Genomic DNA, 26,923 nt, shown 5'->3' with positions numbered 1-26,923 from the left:
AAATAACAGATGAAAAAAGTATCAGCACAGGACCACCAAGAGACCTTAAGTCGTTTAACTTTTGTGGGCCTCAGTTTTCTCATCAGCTTCTTTTAGTTAGAAAATGCTGTTACTGTAAAGAGTAACATAATAGATAAAAATGTGCATAAATGTATATTTCTCATAATGTCTGGCATATAAGTGTTCAGCGTACTTCATGTAAGCTCACAGGGCCAAAATGAATGTTAGTCATCCATGCAACACTGAGAACCTGCTTCCTAAGTGCAGTGGGCAGTGTGTCAGTTTCATGCACTACTGAGAATAGTTACAGAGAAATAGACCAAATCTAAATGTAGGTTGCTACTGATTTTGGAGTAAAATGATTGATGATCTATATAACATAATGGTCCTGTTTTGCCAACAAAATGCTAGAAGCGTTCTGGTGCATTTGATATCAAGTACAAATCACCTAATTTTCCAAAATCCTGATTCCTTGACTTTTAATCTTGAATAAGGAAGGAGACATTTATACATATCTGCTTTAGTTTGTTTCCCTTTACCTACTTGGTGGGAGGGGCAGGAAGGATTGGCTGTAGAGAGAAACAAGATGTAATTTTAAAGTTTACACTTAATAAAACTTGTCCTATTTAGCTTAATTTAGGTTTTGCAGCCTACAGAAGTAATTCTAGTTACAGGGATGCTCCCACATATCTTTGCTCCTTCCTTTTCTTCTCATAAAAATCACTTGCCTCCTAACCTCTCTGCCTGACTCAAAAGATCTACTCTGGCCTAGAACTTCCCCTACCCTGGTACTAGTCCTTTTTATTTAAGCCTGCAGGAGACGCAAGAGGGAAGAGATATGGGAACATATGTATATATATAACTGATTCATTTTGTTTTAAAGCAGAAACTAACACACCATTGTAAAGCAATTATACTCCAATAAAGATGTTTTTAAAAAATTAACTTAAATGAACCTAATATCACTGGCTGTGTAAAATAAGTGGCTTTCTTTGCTTACTCTGGCCCCTCTCTCCCATCATTCCTGGGTATAATCAAGATTGCAGCAGGCTACCAACCTAACCCCTGCTCTAAGAATAAAAAACACTCTTCATGTTGCTCTGGATCTGTAGGGGAAAAGTGGATTAGCTCATAATAACTACCCAGAATTTTACAGGATTGATGTGGACAGTATGCATAAAAATATGTTGAAAAATGTAAAGAACTTATATGCCCTTTCTGGCTATAAGTCTTCATAAAATTCACTTTTCATTTGGAACAGAAGTTGGCAAACTTTTTCTGTAAAGAGCCAGAGTAAATTTTTTTGGCTTTGTGAGCCAAGTGGTCTCACAACTGCTTGATTCCGTCATTGCAATACAAAAGCAGCCACAGAACTACAGGCAAAGCAAAGCAGTCGGCTGCGTTTGGCCCTCCAGCTGTCATTCAACAGCCCCTGATTTTAGAAAAGTGTATGTAAGCAAGTAAACAGGCATCATAAAGAGACTAGATTGGCCTGGTTTAATCCAGGGATCAAAGCATTTTCAGTAGACTAGGCAAGAGGTGATCTGCTTTTAAATTTGTCCCGCATTAGATGTTAATTGGTAATCAAGGTTCAGCTGGGACAATGATACATAGCATAGTGCCTGATGCCTAGTGATAATCACTTAGCTAAACAGACATTTAGTGTTTTACATACACCAGTATTTTGAGAAGAAATTTTTTATATTATGAAAATTGAGAAAGTTATGTAGCATGCAACTAAGAGCCAAGATACCTAGTCAAAGTCCACTGCAGACTGTGTTCCTAATGACTTTGGAAAATTACTGAGTTTGGAAAATTACTTCACATTTGTGTCACTGCCTCGTCTGTTTTTTGGTTTTTTTTTTGCGGTATGCGGGCCTCTCACTATTGTGGCCTCTCCCGTTGCGGAGCACAGGCTCCAGACGCGCAGGCTCAGCGGCCAAGGCCCACGGGCGCAGCCACTCCGCAGCATGTGGGATCCTCCCGGACCGGGGCACGAACCCGCATCCCCTGCGTCAGGAGGCGGACTCCCAACCACTGAGCCACCAGGGAAGCCCTGCCTCATCTGTTTTTAAAGATGTAGGACTGTTGTGGGAATACTTCTACGAAAGAGTTTTAAATTCTATAAGTATAAATTCTTAACAACATTAATTAACAGAAAAGGCATTAGGAATCAGATACAAAGAACTTACCTATTGGGTTTATTATAAAAATGGGCTTGAAAGGGAGATGTGAAATGTTCCATCATACCCTTAAACTGTTTGAAACAGGACAATTAGAAGTATTAAGTATTCAACCCAATTAGAATGGGTGTCTAGCTTTGACACTCAAGCTTCTTTTTGCTTTTGCTTTGATTCTATGACTTATCCAATTAGCCAAGGTAAGAACTTAGATTTCCCAGTGCCCGGCCCACTGCGCTTTAGTTACCATAGTTTAAAGATTGTACACTTGAACATCAAGCTGAAACGATTTGTTTTTGAGCTCAGTTATGCAAAGGTGGAAAAGGTAGATCCTGATTTTAGTTTCGACTTTCCCAAAGGGAGAGTTATGCTATCTTGAGGTTTCTCCAATTTAAAAATGGAAATTAAATGTACTGTTAGAACCTATTACTTGTTAAGGCTGTGTTAGTATTATAATTTTCACTTTAGATGTGCTAAAGGAAAAGTTGTTTAATGTGCATCTCTAAAATTTAAAATATACAGTGACTATGCAGTTGTTTTTTTTGTCATTTTTCCTAAACTTTTTAGGTTACCTTTTAGCAGTTATACCTGTAATTGTTTTTTAGATTTTGAAAAATAACAGCCTTTTTTTTAATACAGTCTTTTTTGCACTAAAGTTTTGCACACTAAGTTAAAAAACTTACAAATTTTCCCCCCAAAAAATCTGTCAGTTGTAGTTACTTGCTTTTCATATGACAAATGGACTCTTGGAGCCAAATAATCTCTACAAATACTTTGCTTAATATTTATATCCATACTTGATATATTTATGAATATTTGATCCTTTCACATACTGTGTTTTAATTGAAATAATGTAAAATAGACAAATTCTTCCTTTGCAATAGTCAGTTTCCCAAAATAATATAAATTAACTTAAGCACTGTTAAAAACAACTGAACTCTATTGATTAGATTATTTAAGGCATCTTTTATTAAAATTTTAAATGCTCAAATGAGTGAACTATTTTTTTAATAGTTTAAATAAATAAATAAATGCTCAAATGCCACTATTCCTAAACTTAGGTGACTAAAAAATATCAGTACTTAATACACTACCTCACACTCTCCTTCCCAAAACAGGCTGGATTATATCTATTTGATTTATACACTGTGACTTTTTCCTGCTGTTTTCCATCAAACTTAATTGTGAAAAATGGTGCCATGTTGCCCTCTTGATATTATTTTGAAGATCAGTTAGGTCTTAAAGCATCCAGATGCACACAGTTCTACACATATCTGTAGAATTAGCTCACTAAGGTCTGCTCCGCAATATTTTTAATTGACTTACGTGTTCTGTGGGAAAAGAAGAATCACAAAAAGTCTTTGCAGTTGCATTCCTCTCTTCACTGGGCTCTCTCCTGGGATCTGGATGGATACTCGAGTTATTCAAAATGTCAGCAACTCTGTTAATGCTGGTACTATCTGGTTGACAAAAAGGAAATGACAACTAAATTTTATTCTCCAGGCACTCATTTTAGTGACTAAACTTTTTTCTGATCCTATGCTTTGCATTTAAAAAGTAACAATTTCTATTTTCTTCTCAGTTTGAACACTGGTTTCCATAGGGTTTGCCCTTACATTAGGCATTTCATTTCAGAAAACAATTTTTTTATTGCTACTTTCTAAAACCTGCTGATTTCACATTAAAATTAGTGACATGGTATGAATATCTTCTAAAGCAATATAACATACCTTAAAATGTTATCCTTATTCCCCTGGTTACTGCACTGCCTACACATATAAACATTTATATAGTGAACATCTTACCAATTCAAAGGGAAAAGTCTGAACCAACTGAAAGATTTGTAAAATATATTTAAAAAGAAATTGGCCATGATAAAAAATCCAACAAAGGGCTGTCTAGTAGGGGGTCATTGGGCTTTAATAAATAGATAACAATGATTTAGAGAAACATGTAAGGTTAAAAGATATTTAGGAGTATCTTTTGTAAGTCTGAGTATTTTACAAGTTGAATTTCTATAGAATTTTAGTCATCTCTCCTTCCATCCTAATTTATATGATTGAGATTTAATTTAGAAGAAAGGACTTGTGAGAAAATGGTAAATGTTAGACCAGTCCATTGACTAACAGCATTAAACTAACCACAGCATTTGACAGACAAAATTAATGGAATCTGAAGTTTAATACATTTTATTATATCAGGAAAATTACAGTTTGTGAAGTGAGATTTTACAGTGTTTTGGTGTTTTCTATTTTCCCCTATATTACTTCTCCATTCATGCCAGTAAACAAGATATACTTATTTTGCTTTTAATTCCCACATTTTTTCTTTTTAAAATTTTCTCAATTTCCTTTTTAAAAGAAGCCTATTAAGTCAGAAGGCCATGCAAAGCTTTCCTTGTAATCCATATTTCTTCACTGGGTCTAGACACGTATTGTTAAACAGGCAAAGTTCCCGTAAAATCTAAGACTGTCTACGACAACCTTAACAACTTTAACTATGAGATTGCTATTAGCAAAATAAACATTTTTATCATGATCATACTTCTTAAACAATAGTTATTTTTAAGTTACATTTATACAGCACCTATATATGTTATGTAGTATATCTCTATGTTAAAATATCTTCAATATTAAAATTTTCAAATACACGAAAATGAAGGGTATGAACATCAATGTACTCATCACCCACCTTCAGTACTTCAATATTAAGTCATGTATTTCATCCATTTAACTCTCTCCCTATTTTTTTTTAATTCTGGAGGATTAAAAAAATTGTTTTATAATCTTTTGTTTCTGATTATTTTAAGAATGATCTAAGTTTTAGGTAAACTGCAATCCATTTAAGATTCTTTTGTTATAACTTACCAAGTTTCCTATACTTTGGTGTTTTTTTTTTTTAACATCTTTATTGGAGTATAATGGCTTTACACTGTGTTAGTTGCTGCTGTATAACAAAGTGTATCTGCTATACATATACATATATCCCCATATCTCCTCCCTCTTGCGTCTCCCTCCCACCCTCCCTATCCCACCCCTCTAGGTGGACACAAAGCACCAAGCTGATCTCCCTGTGCTATGTGGCTGCTTCCTACTAGCTAGCTATCTTACATTTGGTAGTGTATATATGTCCATGCTGGTCTCTCGCTTCGTCCCAGCTTACCCTTCCCCCTCCCTGTGTCCTCAAGTCCATTATCTATGTCTGCATCTTTATTCCTGTCCTGCCCCTAGGTTCTTCAGAACCATTTTTTTTTTTTAGATTCCATATATATGTGTTAGCATACGGTATTTGTTTTTCTCTTTCTGACTTACTTCACTCTGTATCCATCCACCTCACTACAAATAACTCAGTTTTGTTTCTTTTTATGGCTGAGTAATATTCCATTGTATATATATGCCACATCTTTATCCATTCATCTGTTCATGGACACTTAGGTTGCTTCCATGTCCTGGCTATTGTAAATAGTGCTGCAATGACCATTGTGGTACATGACTCTTTTTGAATTATGGTTTTCTCAGGGTATATGCCCGGTAGTGGGACTGCTGGGTCATATGGTAGTTCTATTTTTAGTTTTTTAAGGAACCTCCATACTGTTCTCCATAGTGGCTGTATCAATTTACACTCCCACCAACAGTGCAAGAGAGCTCCATTTTCCTGGAGGATTTTTAAAGCAAAACTTGCACATTGTTATTTCATGTGGTGGTTTGAAAGAGTAAAACAGTCTCCACTATCTGAACTATTTAATATTTGAATGTATTAATACAGGCATATAATTATTAAGGGATTCAATTTAAAGTGTTTCAAACAATGATAAATATCAATGATATGAAAGGTATTAATGTTACACCTCACTATTACTTGCAAAATAAAAGAACAAAGCTAGATTTGTGGTGCTGGTGAAGGGACAGATAAAAATAGAAAAATTAAGGAAAGAGGGAAAAAATTGGGAGAAGAAAGTGACAACATAGGAGAGAAACTAAAACATAGTTCTGAGAGAAAGAAGTTTGGGTTTTTTTTGGTATGTTTTTTGTTTTTTGGGTTTTTTTTTTTAGTATAGAAAGAAAAGGAGTAAACATAACACTGGCAGAAGCCGTATCAACAACTTCACTGCATTTGCTCTAGAAAGTAAAAAAAGAGACTTGGATTAGGTTGATGTTCCTAATTTAAAATTAATGACCCAGACTTGCGGCTGTTTTTGCTATTTTCAGTTCTTTGATAATGAAAGGATTTTTTTTTTTTAATTTCCAAAATGCAATTGACCTCTGTACATGTTGATAATACTGGCTCAGATTTAGGTGAAAATAAGTCCACTTCCATTTAAATAAAACTTTTCCTACTTTTACATATATATCAATACATATAAGGAGTCTTTTAGGTTTAGGCAAAAAATATATATATAGTAACATAAATAAATTTTCATTTTAAACAATCTGGAAAATTTTTACCAATAAGTAGAAATACAAATTTTAAAAGAATTAAAACATAATCCTTATTTTCTTACCTGGTCCGCTATCCTTCCCGTCATCATCCACACCAACATTTTTACAAGGTGTCAACGAAACCATCTTTTTGTTTTCTAATAGACCTATTGGTCTCTTCTTCAGCAACAAAGGAATGCTAGATGTTGAAGTGCTCACTGTTTGACTTTCAATTTGATTTACTTTTGGCCAGGAACTGGGGTCTAAAAAATTCACATATACTAGAGTTTTCTCAGTTTTTTTATCTGAAGTTGAAAGATCAAAGGCTGACCTTCCACTTCTGTTTACTAAATCTCCAGATGGCTTTATGTGAAATGGACATGATTCTTCCAGCTGTCCTTCACTGTAAATTTTTCCTGAAACAATGTCATTTAATGACTCTGTTTTCTCTGTACTATTTAACAATGTATGCTGTCTTTCATTAGGGAAGAGGTCATTTTTTTTTACTTCAGTTCTCTGATTCTCATCAATCTGACTCTCTTTACTGGAAAACTGTATTTCTGTGGAAGTTTTCACATGAATAGCAGTTTTCATATCTTTGGCTTGTGAAGCATCTATATTCTCATTGTTAGTCTGAAGATGGGAAACAGTCACATTGTCTTCTAGATACCCCAAACAGTTCTTAACTTGACTGTTATGCATATCATTCACATTTTTCCTATATACAGTTCTTTTCACAGGGCTTGAGTTGGGTGTCACCAACACAGGCATAATATTAACATTTTTATCTGAATTCTTTAAAAGTACGTTCAAATTGTCACTGAAAACAGCAGAAGAAATGGGGCGGTTGATTGCTGTATCACAGGGAATAGTTAGTTCAGGTTGCTCTGAAGTATCATCACCAACTTGCTGAAAATCTGAAATTTCTTTAAATGGCAATATGCTACATTCACTTTTTTTATTTAACAGTTGTATTTGTCTTATTTTACATTGTTTATCATCTAACATAACATTCCTTGAATCCGGTAAATTATATTTCTGACACTGGACAAGATTCCTTTTTACATCTAGAGATGAATCCAAATCTGCTTTGGTTTGGCAACTATTTGTAATTTCCTTCTCCGTGTCATTTTCTTGAGTCCCTGGAAGCAATCTGAATTGTTGTTTGAATGGTTCGTCTTCAGAAACATCTTTTTCATGATTTGTATTACAAGCCATCTCATCTAAAATACTGTTAAATGATGTTCTGTTATTTTCAACCCCCAGGTGTACATCTGCATGGTGATGATCTAATCCTTCAGTTCTTTCTGGATGTATCTTTTCTCTTTCTATTGATATATCTGCCACTAAAAAAGAAATATTTGGTGATTTAAATTCTGTACACCCATTATCTTTTTCCAAGTCCACCTTGTCTTTTATTTCTGTAGTAACCACTTTTGTAAAGTCAGTAACATCCAAGGTTTGTCCTTGACTGATTAATTCTTTTTCTATGCTGAGGGTTTTGCTTAGGGAGATTTCACTTTGATTTTCATTCTGAGGTACAATAGTATTAATTTTCTTCTTGGGGCTTTTTTCAAAAGGTTGTAAGTCTGTTATAATGAGAACACAGAAAATTTTTGGGTTATACACAAAAGCCTGCTTTTATAAAATGCATGTTAACTATTTTTATAAAAACATATTTAGCTTTAAATATTTCACTGGCAAGCTATTACACAAACATAATGACACCAATTTTATATAAATATTGAGTTCCCTTTAATAAGCATGCTAAAATGTTCGACTCTATTCACACTTAATTTTTATTTCATAACAGCAAAAGTATTTTTGGTTTAAAAAAGTTAAGTTGAGGGCATTACAAAAAGGTTATTTCTCTAGTCTGTTGCTTCCTTTTGGGCATACGGTACAATTCCATATAAACACACAGCTGATTAGATAAAAATTAATTTACTCTAACGGTCATGTTGTAATTTCTCTTACTACATAGATGCAGAAATTGCTAGCTGGTTTCTTCAAGACTAATAATCATCACTTTCTTACTCACTACCTTGTAAATATTTTTAAAATTTGGAATACTTTTGGGCAAAATATATAGAATATCTACTTAAGATATTAATTTTATTCATCTGAGTTTTAACCATAGATTTCAAATTTTCAGTATAGTTACAATAATCTGGACTACAAATTTAGGGCATGAAGGGTCTTTTTAATCCAATCATTCTCTCTACAACATCTCCACCAAGTGGTTGTTCAGCCTAGGTTTGAACAAACTTCAAACTACCTTCTTCAAACCACTCTTTTTCAATATGGACGAATCAGTCAAATTTTCAATGGTTACAGAAAGGTCATTTGAACTAAGAAAAGTGCTCTGGAGTCTGGTCATCAAAAGGTTATTGGTAGCTCATTCTTGGCAAATCAGTGAAGGCAGAAACCAGAATGCAAAAAGCCAATGAATAAGTGATGAGAAGGGAAAGCAAAAATGTATTTTTCTCCCTAATATTGACTCTATTGAAGAATAGCTCAAAAGACATACAAGTACTTTTGTTAAGACACATACAAATGGAAAAGTATTTCTCCAATTATACTACTAGGTCCTCAAAGCAAAGACTGTAGCTTATATTCCCCTAAAATGATCAATATAAAAATTAGAAAATATCAATGTAACCTTAGGTTACCTTCATCACCTATAGTGATTTCTTCTATAAATGGGGCTTCTTTCTTTTCCTCCTTTTCTCTGTATTCAGTGTCTAAACAACAACTCTCAGTATTTTCTTCCCTTACTTCTTGCCTGGAATTATATTTCTGTATGATGGTGTTTTCTGATTTTTCCACTGGCATTTCAGTATTTACTTCTGGAAGGTTCTAGTGTAAAATAGAAAAGGTTCCTTTTATGTAAAAACAGACTGTTAAAAAGTATAAAACATTTGAACAAACTTTGCTAATGAAAGTGGAATCTATATTTCAGTTCAACCATCCAGCAATTTCTATTTGAAAGCCAAATGATTTTTTGACTAAATTTAATATACTGTTCTTTGTAACAAGATCACTGTAAGTTCACTTTGTATAGTCTATCATATTTAAATAAAATGGAGAGCCTTAGATGTTTTCAAACATGCATTCCACATTATTATATAATACCATATTAAGAACTACTCCTTTATTAAAAGCAAAGTAGTCATGGCAGGCAAATTGTTCTGAGTGTTTGGTATTTTTATGTATCTTTAAAATAGTGAATCAATTCAACATCTTTTTATTCCCCCTAAATATTGAGCACATATTACATGGAAGCACTGCACTAGGCTTTGGGATACAATGATGAACAAAATATAGTCCCTATCCTCAAAAAACTTATGGTCCACTGGGGAAGATAGTAAAAGAAATGACAGGCAATTTTAATATAGATGGGGATAAGCAGGCACTCCAGGGAGAACAAATGGCATTCACAGATGTTAAAAGCAAACAAAATTATAGTCTCTTCATGTAGTTTTACTTCGTGGAACTACTTGGGATTTACTTCAGCTTGAGCTTAGATGCTGGGAGAAGAATGGCGAGAAATGAGGCTTGAACTAGGCCTAGGTCGTTAAGGGCCCAATATAGCATGCTAAGGAGTTCTAACTCTACCAGGAAGTCAATGAGAAGTCACTGAAGGATTTAGGCAAGGTGATTCATATGAGCTGATTGGAAAGACCATTCTGGCTGCAGTATAAAGAATGGATTACAGTAATGTTTTCCAAACTTCACTGTTTAAAACCTGCAATAAGAAATAAATATGTTTTACAACACAATGAGCATACCAAGTAACACCAACTCAATGAGATACATTCTAATGTTTTCTATGTTACATTATTTTATTTCATTTTTAAAGGAATGCCAGTCACGAAACCACCAGACTGATTTCCATGTACCACTAACAGGCTGCACTCAGAAGTCTGAAAAACACCGAATTAAGGGGAAACAACAAGAGGCAGAGAGATGCGTCATAAGAATGCCACAGTAGTCCAGGTGATATCAGCAAAGATGAAAAGCCTGAATAGATTCATGAATTATTTATTAAGCTAATATCAACTGTTGAATGATTGGTTATGAAAACTGAGAGGAGAGTCGAGACTGATTTGCAGAGTTTGGATTAGGTACCTAGGTGATGGGTGGGTGTTATTTACTGAGCTAGAAAACAGGAGTAGGAGGTTTAGAGAAATATCACGAGTTCATTTTAAATCTCTTGATGGGACTTCCCTGGAGGCGCAGTGGTTAAGAATCTGCCTGCCAATGCAGGGGACACGGGTTCCATCCCTGGTCCGGGAATATCCCACATGCCACAGAGCAACTGAGCCTGTGCACCACAACTACTGAGCCTGCGCTCTAGAGCCCATGAGCCACAAACTACTGAGCCCACACACCACAACTACTGAAGCCCACGACCCTAGAACCCATGCTCTGCAACAAGAGAAGCCACTGCAATGAGAATCCCACACACTGCAAGGTGGAGTAGCCCCTGCTCACCGCAACTAGAGAAAAGCCCGCTTACGGCATCGAAGACCCAATGCAGCCAAAAAATTTAAAAAATAATAAAAAAATTTTCTTTTAAATCTCTCGAGTTTGAAGAGTTAGTAAGACAAAAAGGTGGGAGATGTCTAATGAAAATTTAGATGTATAGAACTGGAACTTTTAAGAGAAAACTGAGCTGGAAATGTAGATTTGAAAATCTCTGGCAGATAGAGGGCAGCTGAAGACATACAAGTTGATAAGACTGATTAAGAGTATATTTTAAGGGCTTCCTTGGTGGCGCAGTGGTTGAGAGTCCGCCTGCCGATGCAGGGGACACGGGTTCGTGCCCCGGTCCGGGAAGATCCCACATGCCGCGGAGCGGCTGGGTCCGTGAGCCATGGCCGCTGAGCCTGCGTGTCCGCAACGGGAGAGGCCCGTGTACCGCAAAAAAAAAAAAAAAAAAGAGTATATTTTAAGAAGAAAGAGAATAAAGAATAAAATGCTAATGAAAATCCCCAAGGGAGAGGCAGAGGAAGGGAACCTTGCAAAGGAGGAGTTTGCAAAGGAGATGGAGAAAAATAGTATGGTGGTTACCAGGAGCTTTGGAGTTGGATAAATATAGGTTCAAATCCTGTTTCAGTACCTATTAACTGTGAAACCCTAGAAGGATACTTACAGAGTTGACCCTTGAACATGGCTTTGAACCGCACAGGTCCAATCATACGCAGGTTTTCTTCAGTAGTAAATACTACAGCACTACACATCTGCAGTTGGTTGAAACTGTGGATGCTGAACCATTGATATGGAGGAACTGCGTATATGAAGGGTCAACTATATGTTATACACAGATGTTTGATTGCTCTGAGAGGTGGTGCCCCTAACCCTGGAGTTGTTCTGGGGTCAACCATTTTAAGAGTTATCCACTGCTGTATAACAAATACCCCAAATTTGGTGGTTTATAACAGCAAACATTTATTATCCCATAGTTTTGATGGGTCAGGAACTTAGGAATGGCTTGGCTTGATGGTTCTGACCCAGGTCTCTCATGAGGGTCTAGTCAAGCTGTCTGTCATCTGAAACTTTAACTGGAGCTGGAGGTTCTGTTTCTAAGAAGACTCACTCCCGTGGCTAGCAGCTGTGGGGGCTGTTGGGTGGAGGAGTGCCTCAGTTCTCTTTTATGTGGCCTTTCATCCTCCAGAGACCCTCTTCACTATGTGGCCTCTCTGGCAGGATAGCTGGGACTTCTTTACACGGCTCAGAAAGAGAGAGAGGTGGAGAGACAGACACAGACTGAGAGACAGAGAGCGTGTTCACCCACGCTCTCACAGAAACCACAGTCTTCTTGTAACCTAATCTCAGAAGAATTGTAACATTGCATCACTTCTGCTATAGTCTATTAACTAGAAGCAAGTTACTAAATCCAACTCACACTCAGTGGAGGGTATTACGAAGGAACATGAACACCAGGAGGTGGGAATCACTTGGTGCCACTCCTCAGTATATACCTCCCAAAAATTAAAAGCAGAGATTCAAACAGATAGTTGTATGCTAATGTTCACAACAGCCAAAAGGTGAAAGCCCAAGCGTCCATCAACAGAAGAATGGGGCTTCCCTGGTGATGCAGTGGTTAAGAATCTGCCTGCCAGAGCAGGGGACACGGGTTTGAGCCCTGGTCCAGGAAGATCCCACATGCCACGGAGCAACTAAGCCTGTGTGCCACAACTACTGAGCCTGTGCTCTAGAGCCCGTGAGCCACAACTACTGAGCCCATGTACTGCAACTACTGAAGCCTGCGCACCTACAGCCTGTGCTCTGCAACAAGAGAAGATACCACAATGAGAAGCCTGTGCACCGCAACAAAGAGTAGCCCCTGCTCACCGCACCTAGAGAAAGCCCGCACGTAGCAATGAAGACCCAACACAGCCAAAAATAAATAAATTAAATAAATAAATTTATTTTTTAAATAAACCAAAACAGAAGAATGGACACACAAAATGTAGTGTATCCATACAATGGAATATTATTCTGCCATAAAAAGGAATGAAGTGCTACAACATCGGTGAACTTTGAAAACATCATCTAAATGAAATAAGCCAGACAAAGAGGACAAATATTGTACAATTCTATTTATATAAAAAATATAGAATAGACAAATTCATAGAGTCAGAAAGTAGATTAGAGGTTACCTGGGGAGAGGGGAAAATCAGAAGTTATTGATTTATGGTTACACAATTTCTGTCTGGGATGATGCAAGTTTTGGAAATAGATAGTGGTGATGATTTCAAAACATTGTAGTTGTAATTAATGCCACTAAATCATAATTAGTACAACTGAATTGTAATTTTAAGTTTAACCACTTTAAAATGGCAAATTTTATGTTATATATTTTTTACCACAATAAAAGAAAATTCTAAATAAAATGGTCTACAAAACATCAGAGAAAGTATGATTTATTTTAGTTTTTAAAAAATGCATATATATGAATACCTATGTGTGTCTGTTTCTATACAAACACACACATAGAAAAACTCTGGAAGTCATATACCATAATTTTAACAATCACTATTTCTGGATGGTGGGGTTATGGGTGATCTTCACTTTCTTATTTTAAAGTATCTATATCGTCTACATTTCTTAAAAACATGATTTATAATCTGATTGAATAAGTTATTTTCAGTATGAAAGTGAATGAATGCTGATCAACTTTTTATGAATGCAAGTCTATATTCATTTCTATAATCAATCAGATGTAGGAATTACTTGCTATTTATAGCTCTCAAGCTATGTTATAGCTATGAATATTAAAATGACAATCAATATCTCTGGCCTGGACTATTGCAGTATTCTCCAAGTTAGAATGCATGCCTTTAGCTTTGTCCCACTGTCTACCCACATCATCACCAAAATGACATTTCAAAAAAGTAATCTAAGCACTTTACTCCTTGTTTAAAAGCCCCCAAATGGTAGTGTCAAGAACAAATTTCTATGAATGGACTATATAGCCCTCTACAGTCGGTCTTCTGCCTATCTTTTCAACCTCTTATCCTGCTACTTACTGCCTTGCTAACCAACACCTAGTTTACATATTGAATAACAATATTTCACTTTTCTGATTCTTTGCTCACTTTATTCCATCTAATTTAAATCTCTATCTGGAAAATTCTTAGTTATTTTTAACAACTCAGCTCAAAAATGTCTTGCTGTGTGAGGTCTACCCCTCATACACAAGTAAGGTGAAAAAAGCAAACACTAACCATAAAAGATGGAACAGCTATATTAATATCAGACAAAATAATACTACTAGGATAGGGATGGACATTTCATAATGATAAAAAGGTCAATTAATCGGGAAGTCATAATAACTATAACTGTGCATACACCTAATAACAGGGCTTAAACACACATGAAGCAAAAACTGACAGAACTGAAAAGAGAAATACAAATGCACAGTTATAATTAAAGATTTCCCACTAATTGATAGAACAAGTAAACAAAAAAATCAGTAAGGATAGAGAAGACTTGAACAACATTATCAACCAAACTGACCTGACATTTATAAAACATTCTACCAGTCAACAACAGAATACACATTCTTTTCAAGGGTACATGAAATATTTGCCAAGATAGACAATATACTTGGCAAAAAACCAAGTCTTAATATATTTAAAATGATAAAAGTCTTACTTAACTTTGAAGTCATTAACAGAAATATATTTGGAAAATTCTCAAATATTTGGAAATTAAACAGCATGCTTATAGGTCAAACTCATATTCATGGGTCAAGGAAGAGCTCACAAGAGAAATTTTAAAATATGTTCAACTGAATAAGAATGAAAACACAACACATCAGAATTTGTAGAATGAAGCTAAAGCAGTGCTTAGTGGAAAATTAATAGCTTTAAATGCTTATATTAGAAAAGAAGAAAGGCCAATAACCAATAAATTGACAAGTTAGATGAAAAGAACAAGTTCCTTGAAAGAAAAATTAGCAAAATGGACTGTGTTGGAGGTCTCCAAGTCTACCCCCACGTTTGGTGATTTGCTGTGAAGACTCATACGACTCAATATACAGTTGTACTCCTGACTAAGATTTATAACAGCAAAGAATATAAAGCAAAATCAGCAAAGGGAAAAGGCACAAGAGGTGAAGTCTGGAGGAAACCATGTACAAACCTCTTTCAAGAGTCTTCTAGTGGAGTCACATAGGACATGCTTAATTCCCACAGCAATGAATTGTGATCACAAATGTAAATTGTTGTCTACCAGAAAGCTCATTAGAGACTCAGTGCCCAAAGTTTTTTGGTTGCTGATCACTCTCTGCCTAGCATGTGCCAAAACTCCTGACTCCCAGAAAGAAAGCAGATGTTCAAAGTAAACTACTTAATACTTTAGGCCCAGTGAGCCATTCCTGTCTGTTAGAAAGTGGTGGGAACCCTCCTCAAATCCAAAGTTCCAGGTACCAGTCAAGAGCCAAACTTACAAGCAGGTCTTTCAGAGGCCTTTCACAGGCCTGCTATGTCAACTATTTTCTGCACACTGACATAAAAAGAAATTGGGACTCTGAATAGCCCTATAAATAATTTTAAAACTAAATTTGTTATTAAAAATATTGCCACAAAGAAAAAGCCTAGATAGCTTCACCAATGAATTGTATATAATATTTAGTAAGTAACACCAGTTCTATACAATACTCTTTCAGGAGGAAAGAACACATTCCAACTCAATTTATATGGCCAGTATTACTCTGATACAAAAAAACAGACCAAAAGAATGCAAAGAAAAAACAAAACCTACATATCAATATTCCTCATCAATTCAAAACCCCTAACATAGCATTAGCAAATCAAATCTAGCCATATATAAAAAGGATAGTACATATCCGAGGAATGCAAGGTAAATTTAGAAATTAATTAATGTAATTAATTGGTTAATACTGACACATTAACAGAATAAAGAAAAAAATATGATCTCAATAGATACCGAAAAATCATTTGACAAACTTTAATACCCACTCATGATAAAAATTCATTCATGATAAAAACTCAGCGAACTAGGAATAGAAGGAAACTTCCTCGATCTGACAAAGAGCATATACAAAAAAATCTATGGCTAACATAATATGAAATGATGAAAGATTAAATACTCTCCATCTAAGATGAGAAGTAAGGCAAGCATGTCAACTCTTACAACTTTTATTTAACACTGTACTAAAGAGTCCTAGCTAGGGCAATAAGTTGAGGAAAAAAATAAAATGTATACAGAGCAGAAAAAGAAGTAAAATTTATCTGCCTTAAATTCTCAGATGATATAATCATATATATAGAAAACTCCAAAGTCCAACCAAAAAAACCCTACTACTATAATAAGTTAATTAAAAAGGTAAAAGGAAAAAGAAAAGGTAAAAGGATACAAGGTCAATGTACAATAATCAATTTTAATTCTATATACTAGCAACAATTAGAAAAATTAATTTTTAAAATACTATTTACAGTAAGAGCACAAAATATGAAATATTCTGGGATAAATTTAACAAAATACTTGCAAGACCTATGCAATGAAAACTACAAAACATTTCTGAAGGATATTAAAGAATATCTAAATAAATGTAAAGATATATACCATGTTCATGAATTGTATGTTATGATGTCAGTTCTTTGCAAATTAATCTATACATTCAACACAATCCAAGTCCAAACCCCAGAGACTTTTTCTTTTAGAAACTGACAAACTGATTCCAAAAGTTATATGGAAACGCAAAGGACTTAGAATAGCCAAAACACTTTTGGAAAAGGACAAAATTGAAGGACCTATACTACCACATTTTAAGACTTCTTATAAAGCTACGCTAATAAAGAAAGTGTTATATTGGCTTAAAGATGGACATATAATCAAAGGAATATAATAGAGGGTGCAGAAATAGACCCACATATATTTATTTGGTTAACTGATTTTCAAAGAAAGTACCAAGGCACAATGGGAGAAAAAATTGTCTATTCCACAAAGGTATGTGCTAGAACTGAAAATTCATGTCCAAAAAAAGACCCTTGATCCTTATGTCATATTGTACATAAAAATTAACTAAAAATGTATTACAGACTAAACGCTTATACTAATTTTTTAAAGTTGAGAAACGGAAAATATGAAGCATGGAGAAAATCATCAGTGATGGTCCTAATTTCTTTAAGAGCTTATACCCCCAACATACTTGAATTTTACCTGAAACTTCTTGTCTTCCTCAAACTTTTTCTGATCGCATAATTCGTCATAATGTTCTTGTAACTTAGTATGAGTTTCTTTAAGTGATGATAACTCATTTTTAATCTCATTAATTTCTCCATTAAGTTCTTCAACCTAATATAACATTTAACCAAAATGAACATGTATATAAATTTATTTTGTATAAAAATACTTCATTAACACAAGTCTTTGGAAATAGTAAAAAATGAAAACATTCCAGAAGTAATTACTAATATTAAAAGCTACCATTTATTGAATTGTGCTGAGTACTTAATAAACATAATTTCATACTCATAAAAATCCTATGAGGTATTTTTAGTCTCCAATTTACAGGCGAGAAATGTGAGGCTCACAGACGTTAAGTAGCTTGCCCAAGATCAGGTAGATATAAAGTGGTAGTCAAGATTCAAATCCAAGGCTAAGTCTAGGGGTTGTGCTTTCAAGTACTACATTAAACTACCTCTTGTTACAAATGAAAAATTAATTTATTTTTAATCATAAAAATTCTATAAAGTTACCACTTCATTGCTTTCTTAAAGTGTTATTTTCTTGTTGCAAATTAGATATACAGATTTTAACTCAATTAGATGAAGAATACTGAGCACTAAGCAGTACAACAGAAACTGACTCTTCAGCCTAATACTTGCATCTACACACTGAGCTTTTACTGGCTATAAAATTTCATAATCTTTTTCTTGGGGGGGGTTCTCCTTCATAGGAACCTCAAATGTAAGACAAAGTAAGTTCCATTGAAGAGAAAAATACCTTTTTGTCATAAAATATTACAAAAGTTTCTCTTAATTTTAAACGACTAAAAATTCCACAAGTGCTCTCTATCCCATCCTCTCCTGTCTCTCCCTCCCCCCCTTTTTTAAAAGATTTTTTTGATGTGGACCATTTTTAAAGTCTTTATTGAATTTGTTACAATATTGCTTCTGTTTTATGTTTTGGTTTTTCTTGGCCGCGAGGCATGTGGGATCTGCTCCCCAACCAGATATCGAACCCGCACCCCTGCATTGGAAGGTGAAGTCTTAACCACTAAACCACCAGGGAAGTCACTCCTGTCTCCCTTAGAGCTTAGCTCTAGCAAAGATCTCTCACTCCTGCCTAGTCTCAATCTTTCCCACTATACCAGCATGTTTTCAGCCCACAAATATGCTCTTGTCACGTTCCTAACTTTTTTCTCTTTGACTCAATTACTCTATCTCTCTTACTTCTTAAAATAAAGTCCACTCTTACTACTTTCAAATTCTAATCTCTCACCACTCCTTAACAACCGACTTCTGCCCTCATTGTTCTACTGATTATTTTTCTCAGCTATCACCTGCAAATTAGCCAAAGGACTTGTTCCAAGTTTCACACCATTTAACAGCACTGTAGCTCGACTATGTTGACTACTTATTCTTGAAATAGCCTCTTTTCTTCATTTTCATGGTACTACTCTCTCTCTATCCTTCTACCTTTCTCACCATTCTTATCAGGCTCCCTCTCCCCTCCTGCCCCAATATACACACACTAACCACTAGCAAAATGTTGGTGTTCCCCAAGGCTCTTTCTTCTTTATTTAGCCTTCTCTTCAAGTCTGCCACTCCTTCCACAGATGATCTTATCATACCCTCAAATTTCATCTTTATGCTAATAAGTCTTAAATCTATATCTCACTCCCAACCTCTCTCCTATGATTAGATTCACGTTTCCAAATGCATGATATACATTTCAAGTCAGATGTCCTGCCGTCACCATAAATTCATCAGTTCCCGAATTAAACTCATTTTCATCCACCAAATGGTGCTTCTCCTTTCACATTCCTTATGTCAATTAGTGACATTATTATTCTGCTCATTATATTAATCTCAGAATCATAGTTTACTCCTTTTCCTTCTAAAATCCATTATACATAAAATGTCACTAATCCTGCTAATTCTACTTCCAAAATGCTTCCTGTATCTATCCCTCTTCTCTGTTCTCACTACTGTTGCCCTAATTTACACCCTCATAGGCTCGTGGTTAGATTATTTGCAACATTCTTCATACTAATCTCTTTCCATAACGCCATTCTCCATACTGTTGCAAGAGTTATTTTTCTAAAATGCAGATCTATGTCACTTTTCTGCTTTAAAAATCTCAATGGCTTCCCATTAGTTATAAAATAAAATTCAACTTCCTTAGTAAAGAACTCTTCAGAAGGTGATCTCAACCTAATTTCCACTGTCACATTCTAGATCAGACTATTTATCATCCTGGAGAATGCAGTTTCATGCCTCCATCATTTTTCCCTTTCTTAAATGGAATACCCACAGAGTGGAATGAGAAGTATAGGAAGCAGGCACCCTCTGCCTGGTGAAACCCTATTCATCTTTCAAGTCCAAATTCTAGTGTCATCTTTTCTCTAAAACTTTCTCCAACCTAGTTAAACAATATGATTTATTTTGTGCTTTCACAGTAATTTGTTAATACTAATGTTAACACTACTAAAAACACTCAACACTATTGTGGTTAACTTAATAATTACCTGTCTTTTGAGAGTGTGAGCTCTTTAATAATCTTTGTATTTTAGGCATCTTTGAAAATCCAGCACCTAGAATAGTGCCTAACACATAACAGATGCTCAAATATGTTGTGAATTGAATTCCTTTTGTGATACCCCCTTTCCCTAAATAATTTCTAAACATCCCCATTTATTACCTTTTTATCTATACACAACCATTGGCTGTATAACTAGCCAAATAAAAACAGATATACATACCATGGTCTTCAAGACATTTCCATGAGTTTTAAATATATTATCTAGTAATATTCACTGTTTATTTTTTTAAACAGCAGTATATATGATTTCATCTTATTTTTGTCAGTATCTTTTAATGATTTTTAGAAACTCATTTTGATCCAATCTCAGTAGCAACACTATAATTCTCCTTCACTCAAGAATGGTGAAAAACTGATATCAAGATAGAAACACAATTAAAGAGTAGATCTGACCTCCCATTCAAGAAAACTCCTATAGAACCAAAGCAGCTTTTTAGAAATTTACCTATGTTCTGTTTAGTATGAAATCATATGGAAGTGAAATGATTTTAGATGCTAAAAATCCTAAGACAAAACCAATTTTATCCAAATTATAGACTGCGGCCTCACCAGTGAAGCTGAATGCTTATTTTCTTAATTCAATTGACTTTTTTTCCTTGGGAGAGGGACATACTTGAAATATCATTAGGAAAAATAAATGCTTAATTTTCTCTTAACTCAACTAATTATTTTTGGTGTGGCTGGCATATTCAAGTTTATACTCTCTTTTTACTTCATAGTTTTCCTTATCCTGACAGTACTATTTCCATGATCTTTTAAGCCTTAGAAATGAGAAGGAAGTGTTGGGATGCAAGGTAGATTAGCTGAAGCTAAAATGAAAATTACTATGCTTGTTGCTTAATGACAAACTTTACCTATTTAGGGGCCACTAAGCATTTTATAGTATTCTGATACAATTAATTACAAAATATTTTTTGAGAATTAGGTAACGCTTATCAAATTCATCAGTGAAGATTTGATCTCTTCAAAATACAGATTAAGAGAACATGTTAGCTGCAAATGGATCAAAAAATCAAGAATTACTTACAAAACAATTTATATCAAACAAAATCATCTACAGAATAGTATGCATATATAATTATAAAATATATTAGTATAGTATTAGAATTATATATTATAATTAGTATAATAGTTTAAAATATAATCTTACCCAAAATATAGCTTTCATAAACACTTAAATAATTACCTTCTATTTTTTTTAGTTCTTTTAAAAGAATTGAAGGCAATAAAAATAGATAATAAAGTAATCGATTTGGGGGTTCACCAGTCTTAAAAGTGAACCTTATATTTCACAACTTTAATTTACATCACTTTTCACTTTTATTATCTACTTCACTGAAATTAAAATTTAATGTAAAATAAAGAGTTGTGCTTTAAGGCAATAGTCACATTTATAACATAACAATTCTCATGATAAAATGTTAATACTATAGAACCCAACTACTGTATATATGTTCTAAACATGGCTTTAATACAAGTCAACAAAACTGCTGAGGAAAGCTAAAGAGATCAGCTAACAATAAGACCTATATAATTCTTTATTATAATCATTTACTAAAACACTATCAATGGTTTTGTGAAAAGGAAAATTAATTTTTGTCACATATGAAAAGTCATACAAAATATACATAAATACACACATATATGTATGGTTTTTCATGCACAAAAGCATTACAGAAAATTTTATTAAATTTAGCTTTAAAAACATTCACTTCTTGGAAATATAAGTACAAGAAGACAATGTGTCGGACTTTATTCCTATATTATTTTTGCAATATTTTTTTAGCATTTAATAGTTATTTTAAATGTCTACTACTTAAAATATTTTAATATTTTACTGTTTAATAAACCTACATGCTTTTTCCAAGTTTCTAGTGCTTGCTCATGCTTGTTTTGAAGACTAAGGAACTTTTCTTCATTTTCTTTCACCTTCTCCCTTTGCAGCTCATTATCTCTTTCAAGGGTCTGCAATAAAATTAATTATCCAAAAAATAATCAATACCACATTAATGAATTTTGATGTGTTTTATGTTGCTTGGACCTTTGCTTCTAACATGCTGAAAGTGCCATACAGATCAGTGATGATGTGCTACCTCAACAATAATTTTCATAAATTAACAGAAAGGTGCTTATAGTTTAGTTAACAGGAAATAGGGGGAGGTTATGAAAAAGAAATGGCTATAAAAGGGTATAAAAACATTGCCATTATTCAGTTTCACTGCATAAGTTTTAATGTACCGAAAAAGTAATATAAACTACAGCACTGAAAAATATGAAATGTAGCACAATCCAGCCTAACCCTACTAAAAATTTTTATCTACCACAGAACATATTTTCCATATCTGTTTATTTCAGAAATTAATTGGCTGGAAAACTCTTAACTACAATTTAAATTTTTAATTTCAAATTAACACTTTTTTAGTAGAGCTTCAATATTTACTATATTAACTTATTACCTCATAAATTAACATATTATATAATCACCACCACACTCCCCTCTCCTGTTCCCAAAAAACCTTTAAAGGGTAAAAATACGACTGTTTTCAAAGACAAGGGTTTAAAAGCAATTAAATCAGTGTCACCAATATTATTAGGTTTCTTCAGTGTCTGCTGATAATCCAAGTAAACTTCTCTAAAAGGACAAATAGTAAGAACTCTCACTACATGTCTAATATATCTGAAATTTTTATGTTCATTTGTTTATCGTTATTAAAGCTAAGTACATTCAGGATAAACATCCAAGCCACACAAAGGATAGAAAGAAAAGGCAAAATTTTCCTCTACTGCTTTTCCAGCTCTCCTCCCCAGAGGTAACCGCTCTAGTAGTTTGTTGTGTATCCTTCCAGAAATTATCTATAAGCATACAAGTACATAAAATATATCTTTTTAAGTAGAGATGAAACCACATAATACATACCATGTTGTTCTGCAAATCTGCTTTTCTAAAATTATGAATAATGTATCTTGCTTAATTTCCATATCATTATATATAGATCTATCTCATTTTAAAGGCTTCATAGGCCTAGGGGACTTTCAAGATGGCAGAGGAATAAGACGTGGAGATCACCTTCCTCCCTACAAATACATCAAAAATACACCTACAGAACAGCTCCTACAGAACACCTACTGAATGCTGGCAGAAGACCTCAGACCTCCCAAAAGACAAGAAACTCCCCACGTACCTGGGTAGGGCAAAAGAAAAACAAAAACAGAGACTAAAGGATAGGGATGGGACGTGCACCTCTGGGAGGGAGCTGTGAAGGAGGAAAAGTTTCCACACACTACGAAGCCCCTTCACTGGCGGAGACGGGGTGGTGGGGAAGATTCGGAGCCACGGAGGAGAGCGCAGCAACAGGGGTGCGGAGGGCAAAGTGGAGAGATTCCCACACTGAGGATCGGTGCCGACCAGCACTCACCAGCCTGAGAGGCTTGTCTGCTGACGCGCTGGGGCAGGTGGGGGCTGGGAGCTGATCAGAGGTCAGATCCCAGGGAGAGGACCGGGGTTGGCTGCGTGACCACAGCCTGAAGGGGGCTAGTGCACCACAGCTAGCCGGGAGGGAGTCCAGGAAAAAGTCTGGAGCTGCCAAAGAGACAAGAGACCATTGTTTTGGGGTGCGCGAGGAGAGGGGATTCAGAGCACCACCTAAATGAGCTCCAGAGACGGGCACAAGCCGCGGCTATCAGCACAGACACCAGCGACTGGCATGAAACACTAAGGCTGCTGCTGCAGCCACCAAGAAGCCTATGTGCGAGCACAGGTCACTCTCCACACCTCCCGTCCCGGGAGCCTGTGCAGCCCGCTACGGCTAGGGTCCCGTGATCCAGGGACAACTTCCCCGGGAGAACACACGGCACGCCTCAGGCTGTTGCAATGTCACGCTGGCCTCTGCCGCCGCAGGCTCACCCGGTATTCCATACCCCTCCCTCCCTCTGGCCTGAGGGACCCACAGCTCCCTAACAGATGCCCTAAGGCGACCCACACACAGAGGCGGGGCCAAATCCAAAGCTGAACCCCAGGAGCTGTGGGAACAAAGAAGAGAAAGGGAAAGTTCTCCCAGCAGCCTCAGGAGCAGCGGATTAAATCTCCACAATCAACTTGATGTACCCTGCATTTGAGGAACACCTGAACAGACAACGAATCATCCCAAAATTGAACTGGTGGACTATGGGAGGAACTGTAGACTTGGGGTTTGCTTTCTGCATCTAATTTGTTTCTGGTTTATGATTATCTTAGTTTAGTATTTAGAGGTTATCATTGGTAGATTTGTTAATTGATCTGGTTGCTCTCTTCCTTTTATATATATATATATTTTTTTCCCCTTTTCTAAGTGTGTACGTGTATGCTTCTTTGTGTGATTTTGTCTGTATAGCTTTGCTTTTACCATATGTCCTAGGGCTGTGTCTGTCTTTTTTTTGTTGTTTTCTTTTTTTTAGTATAGTTTCTAGCTCTTGTTATCATTGGTGGATTTGTTTTTCGGTTTGGTTGCTCTCTTCTTTCTTTTTCTTTTACTACTTTTTTTTTCTTTTTTTTTTTTTGCGATAGGCAGGCCTCTCACTGTTGCGGCCTCTCCCGTTGCAGAGCACAGGCTCCGGACGCGCAGGCTCAGCGGCCATGGGTCACGGGCCCAGCTGCTCCGCGGCATGTGGGATCTTCCCGGACCAGGGCACAAACCCGTGTCCCCTGCATTGGCAGGCAGACTCTCAACCACTGCGCCACCAGGGAAGCCCCTTATTACTTTTTTATTTAAAAAATTTTTTTTATTTTAATAACTTTATTTTATTATTATTTTCTTTCTTTCTTTCTTTCTTTTTTTTCCTCCCTTTTCTTCTGAGCCCTGTGGCTGACAGGGTCTTGGCGCTCCAGCTGGGTGTCAGGTCTGAGCCTCTGAAGTGGGAAAGCTGAGTTCAGGACATTGGTCCACCAGAGACCTCCTGGCCCCACATAATATCAATGGCAAAAACTCTCCCAGAGATCTCCATCTCAACGCTAAGACCCAGCTCCACTCAACTGCCAGCAAGCTACAGAGAGGCTGCATAAAATCATAATAAGTTCACAGAAACCCCAAAACACACCACCAGATGCGGTCCTGCCAACCAGAAAGACAAGATCCAGCTTCATCTACAAGAACACAGGCGTCAGTACCCTCCACCAGGAAGCCTACACAAGTCACTGAATGAACCATACCCACTGGGGGCAGACACCAAAAACAATGGGAACTACGAACCTGCAGCCTGCGAAGTGGAGACCCCACAGTAAGTAAAGCAAAATGAGAAGACAGAGAAACACATGGCAGATGAAGGAGCAAGGTAAATACTCACGAGACCAAACAAATGAAGAGGAAATAGGCAGTCTACGTGAAAAGGAATTCAGAGTAATGATAGTAAAGATGACCCAAAATCTTGGATATAGAATGGAGAAAACACAGGAAAAGTTTAACAAGGACCTAGAAGAATGAAAGAGCAAACAAACAATGATGAACAACACAATAAATGAAATTTAAAATTCTCTGGAAGGAATCAATAGCAGAATAACTGAGGCAGAAGAACAGATAAGTGACCTGCAAGATAAAATAGTGGAAATAACTACCGCAGAGCAAAATAAAGAAAAAAGAATGAAAAGAACTGAGGACAGTCTCAGAGACCTCTGGGACAATAAATGCACCAACAATCAAATTATAGGGGTCCCAGAAGAAGAAGAGAAAAAAAAAGGGGGCTGAGAAAATATTTGAAGAGATTATAGTTGAAAACTTCCCTAATATGGGAAAGGAAATAGTCAATCAAGTCCAGGAAGCACACAGAGTCCCATACAGGATAAATCCAAGGAGAAACAAGCCAAGACACATATTAATCAAACTATCAAAAATTAAATACAAAGAAAAAATATTAAAAGCAGCAAGGGAAAAGCAACAAATAACATACAAGGGAATCCACATAAGGTTAACAGCTGATCTTTCAGCAGAAACTCTGCAAGCCAGAAAGGAGTGGCAGGACATATTTAAAGTGATGAAGGGAAAAACCTACAACCAAGATTACTCTACCCAGCAAGGATCTCATTCAGATTTGAGAGAGAAATTAAAACTTCTACAGACAAGCAAAAGCTAACAGAATTCCGCACTGCCAAACCAGCTTTACAAAAATGCTAAAGGAACTTCTCTAGGCAGGAAACATAAGAGAAGGAAAAGACCTACAATAAAAAACCCAAAACAGGGCTTCCCTGGTGGCACAGTGGTTGAGAGTCCGCCTGCTGAGGCAGGGGACATGGGTTCGTGCCCCAGTCCGGGAAGATCCACATGCCGCAGAGCAGCTGGGCCCGTGAGCCATGGCCGCTGAGCCTGCGCTTCCGGAGCCTGTGCTCCGCAACGGGAGAGGCCACAACAGTAAGAGGCCCGCGTACCGCAAAAAAAAAAAAAAAAAAAAAAAAAAAAAACCAAAACAATTCAGAAAATGCGAATAGGAACATACATATCAATAATTACCTTAAATGTGAATGGATTAAATGCTCCAACCAAAAGACATAGACTGGCTGAATGGATACAAAAACAAGACCCATATATCTGCTGTCTACAAGAAACCCACTTCAGACCTAGGCACACATACAGACTGAAAATGAGGGGATGGAAAAAGATATTCCATGGAAATGGAAATCAAAAGAAAGCTGGAGTAGCAATTCTCATCAGAAAAAATGGACTTTAAAATAAAGACTATTACAAGAGACAAAGAAGGACACTACATAATGATCAAGGGACCAATCCAAGAAGAAGATATAACAATTGTAAATATTTATGCACCCAACATAGGAGCACCTCAATACATAAGGCAAATGTTAACAGCCATAAAAGGGAAAATCGACACTAACACAATAATAGTAGGGGACTTTAACACCCCACTTTCACCAATGGACAGATCATTCAAAATGAAAATAAATAAGGAAACACAAGCTTTAAATGATACATTAAACAAGATGGACTTAACTGGTATTTATAGGACAGTCCATCCAAAAACAACAGAATACACTTTCTT

The 26,923-nt window shown here is 35.8% G+C and overlaps 1 protein-coding gene across 1 annotated transcript in view; it reads right to left on the bottom strand.

The window, feature by feature from the left end:
* The window catches only part of CCDC73 (coiled-coil domain containing 73), a 106,028-nt gene that overhangs the window by 2,259 nt on the left and 76,846 nt on the right, over positions 1-26,923 (bottom strand). Inside the window, exons 12-16 of the mRNA XM_004264416.2 lie at positions 21,758-21,871; positions 17,297-17,431; positions 9,271-9,457; positions 6,682-8,187; positions 3,507-3,640 (exon numbers count right to left, since the gene is read on the bottom strand). Coding sequence (XP_004264464.1) covers positions 3,507-3,640; positions 6,682-8,187; positions 9,271-9,457; positions 17,297-17,431; positions 21,758-21,871 — 2,076 coding nt within the window. The remainder of the gene's footprint in view (positions 1-3,506; positions 3,641-6,681; positions 8,188-9,270; positions 9,458-17,296; positions 17,432-21,757; positions 21,872-26,923) is intronic.

Source organism: Orcinus orca, chromosome 8, assembly GCF_937001465.1.
Source record: "Orcinus orca chromosome 8, mOrcOrc1.1, whole genome shotgun sequence".
Classification (NCBI taxonomy): Eukaryota; Metazoa; Chordata; class Mammalia; order Artiodactyla; family Delphinidae; genus Orcinus; species Orcinus orca.
The sequence above is the reverse complement of the archived record's forward strand: the minus strand, read 5'-3'. Positions and strand labels throughout refer to the sequence as shown.